This window comes from Alligator sinensis, unplaced genomic scaffold (assembly GCF_000455745.1).
Source record: "Alligator sinensis unplaced genomic scaffold, ASM45574v1 scaffold442_1, whole genome shotgun sequence".
In the NCBI taxonomy this organism is placed as follows: Eukaryota; Metazoa; Chordata; order Crocodylia; family Alligatoridae; genus Alligator; species Alligator sinensis.
Window position 1 is genome coordinate 916,252 of NW_005841829.1, and position 5,705 is coordinate 921,956.

At 51.0% G+C, this 5,705-nt stretch overlaps 1 protein-coding gene across 1 annotated transcript in view; it reads left to right on the forward strand.

Moving 5' to 3' along the window:
- Positions 1-4,312, forward strand: part of LOC112549730 (spidroin-1-like) — a 107,316-nt gene extending 103,004 nt beyond the window's left edge. The window contains exon 3 of the mRNA XM_025199948.1: positions 3,486-4,312. Coding sequence (XP_025055733.1) covers positions 3,486-4,312 — 827 coding nt within the window. The remainder of the gene's footprint in view (positions 1-3,485) is intronic.
- The last annotated feature ends 1,393 nt before the right edge of the window (positions 4,313-5,705 follow it).

Consider the following 5,705-nt stretch of genomic DNA (forward strand, 5'->3'; position numbering starts at 1 on the left):
TGTGGTGGTCCACACCTTCCCCCGCCCTCATTTTCCCCTCCCCCCGATGAGCCTAGTTTAAAGCCCGCCAGAGGAGATCCGCAAACCTAGAAGAAAACACACGCTTACCTTTGGGGGACAGGTGAAGCCCATCCCAACTGAGCATGTCCCTTGTCGTAATGTGCGGGTCGTTGTCCAGGAAGCCGAAGCCTGCCTCGAGACACCACTGCTGAAGCCACCAGTTGGTCTCTCTGATGCAGTTCTCATGCCGTCTTCCATGTCCGTTCACTGGTAGGATGGAAGAGAATACCACCTGTGCACCAAACTCCTTCAGCATGCCGCCCAGAGCACTGTAGTCCGCCATCAGGTGATCGGGGGTTCTCCTGGCCGCATCATTAGTACCCACATGGACTAGGACCATGGGGTAGTAATCGGTGGTCTTGATCCTGGCCTGGATTACTTCCGTCACATCCCGAATCTTTGCTCCAGGCAGGCAGTATACCTCTCGAGTTGAGGGATCCTGGTGACAGATGGGCCCTTCCGTAACTCTCAGGATAGACTCTCCTGTCCCAACCTGTTTGGTGTCTAGGTACACAGGGCACAAGTTTTTGTGTGGTATGTGGGGTTTGGGTGGGAAGGTGTGGAGGGGTTGTGGGGGGATTGTGGGGGTTTGTGGGTGGGTGTAGGGATGGGTGTATGGTTTGTGGGGATGAGGCTTGTAGGGGGCCTGTGCAGTGGTTCAGGAGGGTGGTGGGGGTTGGGGGTGGTTTCGGGGTATGGGGTTTGTAGCTGGGGTGTGGGGAAACTGTGTGGGTGTGGGGAGACTGTGAGGGTAGGGAGGATTGTATGGGGGGGACTGTGGGTGGTTTGGTGAGACTGTCCACCCCCCTCTCCCACATGATGCACAGTCCCTCCTGTAGCATCAGTGGACATCCCAGAGCTCATAGCCCACTAATGGCAGAGCCACCCAGCAGTATGGTGCAGCCCTGGCCACCTTGGAACTGGCACCATCACTGCCATATAGCTCCATGCTAGCCCGACCCACTCACACACAACCTTGAACAAAATGGGGCCACCCTTGCTGTCACCTGGGGTCCTGGTATCTCACATAGGGGATGCATGCCCTTGGGCCTGGCTGGGTTCTGCCTCCATGTGACCCGCATGCCTCCAGGCTAGACCAGCTCCATGGAGGCAGGACCAAGCCCAGCCTGAGGGTGTGCAGCTCTTGCATGCAGTGCCAGGGGCCCTGGGTAACAGCAAGAGCAGCCTGGTCCTTCTCAAATATGCATGCCCCCAGGCTGGGCTGGGCAGGGCCAGGCCCGTGCCATATGTCACAGGTGGTGTTGAGTCCCAGGTGGCTGGGGCCATGCTATGCCATGGTGGGGGCTCTGCCAGTAACAGGCCCTGAGTGCCTGGACAGCTGCTGCTGCATACAGGGGGAAGGAGGAAGAGGCTGTACACCATGTGTGGGGTAGGCAAGGGACCCACCTCTCCTGAGAGGTCCCCCCTACCCTCACACAGTCCTCCCACACACACAGTCCCCCCCACCCACATGTAGTCCCCCCTACCACCACAGTCCCTCAACCCACATTCCCTCCACATCCCCAGTTCCCCCACACCCCCAGTCCCCCCAACTCCCATGTCCCTGCTTACCTGGGACAGTGCCTGGGTTGGAGTCACTGCTACAGCCTTACCCCACTCCTATTTTCCCCAGCATGCTGAGGCACTGTGCTGGGGCAGTAGGGCCCTGGGGCAGCCATAGAGACACTCTAGCCAGGTGCCAGAGCATCTCTCTCAAGGAGTCCTCCTCCAGTTGCCACAGGCTGCACTCTCAAGACCCCAGATCTATCAATGTGATATTTGTTAGTTGGAGAGGATTGGGATGGGGTGGGAGAATAGAAAAAAAGAAAGGAACATGAGAGCAAAATATAACAATAAAATAGGTTTCCAAATATTTTATTCTTGTACAACTTTTCCACTCAGTCACTCATACATATTTCTATTGTAGTTGTACCAGGTTCTTTATTATGGCTATTGTACATATTTTACATTATTATTATTATTATGGCCCTGAAGAACCTCTAGGCCATTTATATGCCAAGTACATATCTACAAGTTCGTTGAGTTTAAGGGAAGTGCATTCACACATTTGAATCATATCAGAAAGCAAATTAGATAGAATTCTAACTAGAAAGTACTGCTGTGGGCTAATGGCAAAAGGTTTAATGATTTTTTGATACTTATAAATTAGAACTGTTAGACTTCTCATCTTTAAATCTCTTCCTGATTACTTCTATAATTCTCTAAGGCTATCTCTTCTTTATTTTTAAATTTTGTATTTATATATTGCATGATAAAAACAGTTTAAGAAAAAATCAGTTTGTAAAGTTGCAGCTTATCACTGGTTACATAAAATTCTGCTGCATCCAATTCAGTAAAGCATTAAAAAACACCAGCTTTCCTACTGTGAGTCTGTAATAAACAATTTTGCACTTGCATTATAGCACCTTTTATCTAAGTTTTTTCACAGCACATTAATTATGCTTAACAACATTCCAGTGACTTATGCAAATATTATTGCACACATTTAATAGAGGGGTGGCTTGAAGCTGTGATACAATAAAATTCTTACAAGAGGTCAGTAACAAAGCTGGATATAACAATTCAGAATTTGTGACTCTTATTCTTTTCTGTCTACTGGATAGTTCTCCCTCAATTTACAGCACTCCAAAGGGCATTATTTATATAACTGGAAAACAAATGGAGCTATGTTCCATTCTAGAAGTGCAAGCAATTCATTATTTGTATTGCAGAGCAGCCATAGACCCCTATCGAGATTAGGGCAGCAGTGTCCTAAGCACTGTACAGCCATAAAGGTAAGCACACACAGTGACTGCTATAAAACACATGCAGTCTAAGAAATTTCACAAGAGGGTTTAATCAAATCGATATGCATCACTTTTGGGTTAGTAAACAACCAAAAAGAAAATGGGGTTTCAGAAAATAAGATTGGATTGAAGAAGAAGAACATAAATTATCTGTCGAGGTAAAAGAGCTACACATTACATATAAGTGAAAGAGACTGAAACATGGGGAACAGCATGCATGTATAATGTATGCAAGGAATAAAGCAAAGCAGGGGTGCTAAAGATCCAGCCCATAGAGCCCCATCATCTGGCCCCCAGTGCTGCCTTTGAGCCTCATAGGTGATCCACACGCCACACACAGAATTTGCTGGACAGATCCCATGTGCAGGGCCCAAGATGTTTTCCACATGCAGCACCCACTATTGCAAGCCCGGGTTTCACAGGGCATGTGGTACCTGCTCTGGCTAGTCCAGGACTGTGTTTTACATGGTACCTGCCAGTCTAGGAATCACATCATACATGGAACTCACCCAAGTATGGTGGGGGTCCTGGAGCAACCAGAGCTGGCACTGTGTCCCAGGGGAGCTGGGATGCCAAAGGAACCCCGGGGCAGCAAGGAGTCCTACTCACCTCCTGCAGGGCTGGAAGAGCCAGGGGACGCGTGTACGCCGAGGACGCCGACGTGGGTAATCATCCGGGCGTTTATCCGGCTGCGGCAGAGCAGCGGGGGCGGAGGACACCTCCCGGAAGAAACAAAAAGCAGCCCCACCAAGGCAGCAGGGTGGTTGAGGAGGAGAGACCACGGGACGGAACTCCAGTGTGGAGGAGATCAGCCGCCGCTCTCGGCCGCAGCGAGAGCAAGGGGCGGAGCCAGTGCAGGCTCCGAGACAGCCGGCAACACAATCGGCAGTAGTGTTGACGGTGGGACCGGCTCCAACGCTGTTGGCAGCGCCGGTGAGGGAGCCAGCTGTATTGTAGGCAGAAGAGCCAGTGGAGGAACCGGCGTCGTCGGGAGCAGCAGAGCTGGAGGAGAAACTGACTGTGTTCCAGGCAGTAGAGCTGAAGGAGGAACCGGCGGTGTCTGGGGCAGTGAAGCCCAGGAGGAAATTGACGACATTGCAAGCAGCAGAGCCGGTGAAGAAACCGGTGGCATCTGGAGCAGCAGAGCCAGTGAGGAAACTGGCTGCATCGCGGGTAGCAGAGCTGGGGAAGGAACCAGTGGCATCCTGAGCAGCAGATCCGGTGGAGGAACCGGCTGCGCTGCAGACAGAAGAACCGGTGGGGGAACCGGCTGTGCTGCAGACAGAAGAACCAGTGAAGGAGCCAGCGACACTGCAGGCAGAAGAGCCGGTGAAGAAACCGGCCGCTTCGGAAGGAGCAGAGCCAGGGCCGGGACGAGCGGCCAGATTAAGGAAGGAGTCAAGGTGGAAGGTCTGGGCTGGCGACCCCGGCGGACATCATATTGAGCCGGAGACCTGTATGGATGGCTGGCAGGTTGGGGGTGAGACAGCGGCAGGCCTAGGACATCGGGGAAGCCAAGAAAAGGTAGAACCACAGGTGGCGAGTGGCTGGGGGGTAGGGAAGGACGGAGCTCCAAGACTGCCCGCTGGGGACCACGCCAACTCTGGTGGCTACCCCAAGGAAGGACCCCCCACTGAGATTACATTCAAAGTCGTGGCAGGCGAGTTCAGGGGTCCTCCTGACTTCAGCAGAGGTAGCCTCCGGGGCCCACCTGTAAGCCCGGGGCCCGCAAGATCTAGGGCTCGGGCGAAGGCAGCGCGGGAACATCTACTAGAGCGGAGGCGGGTACACACTGCATACAGCACATGTGGCAGACTGGCACCCACAAATGCCACATTCAATGCAATCCTAGACCAGCTGGAATTGGCACCACGTGTGCTGGATTCAGCATGCAGAGGGGGCCTGACCTGAACTGCGGGGCTGGCCCATGGCGTTCGTCCAGCCCCCTGGAATGTCCCCACACCACTCAACTGGCCTGCAGGGCCAGATAATTTTGACACCCCTGAGGTAAAGCATATGAAAGGAGGTGTATTAGGAAGTGATTTAATACAGAAAACAAATAAGACAAGCAATATGACAATGAGAACTGATACACTATGGATGTTTCAACTTTTTTTTGCAAGCTATACTAGAAAATGAGAAAAATGAAAATGTTATATTTTCAGAGGACTCTATCTTTTTACAATTTCTATGCATCTGTGCATATGTACACTTATACATTTTACACAAAATCTTAAAACACCTTTCTATGCTTTATATATCCATGTTCAGTTATTTCTTCCATGGTTATATTATATAAAGTAAGTTAAAATGAGATATATATCTGTCATAGCAACGTGTCCAATACAACCTGTCATGAACTTTGATGGTATTGTAAATAAGAAGCAAGACCTAAATTAGAATTTCACAATTGTCTCGTAATAAAAATGGACTGAATTGAAGCCCTTAGATTCATAGATTCTAGGGTCGGAAGGGACCTCAATAGATCATTGAGTCCGACCCCCTGTATAGACAGGAAAGAGAGCTGGGTCTAGATGACCCCAGCTAGATGCCTATCTAACCTCCTCTTGAAGGCCCCCAGGGTAGGGGAGTGCACCACCTCCCTTGGGAGCCCGTTCCAGACCTTGGCCACTCTAACTGTGAAGAAGTTCTTCCTAACGTCCAGTCTAAATCTGCTGTCTGCTAGCTTGTGGCCATTATTTCTTGTAACCCCCAGGGGTGCCTTGGTGAATAAAACCTCACCAATTCCCTTCTGTGCCCCCGTGATGAATTTATAGGCAGCCACAAGGTCGCCTCCCAACCTTCTCTTGTGGAGGCTGAAGAGGTCCAGGTGCCCCA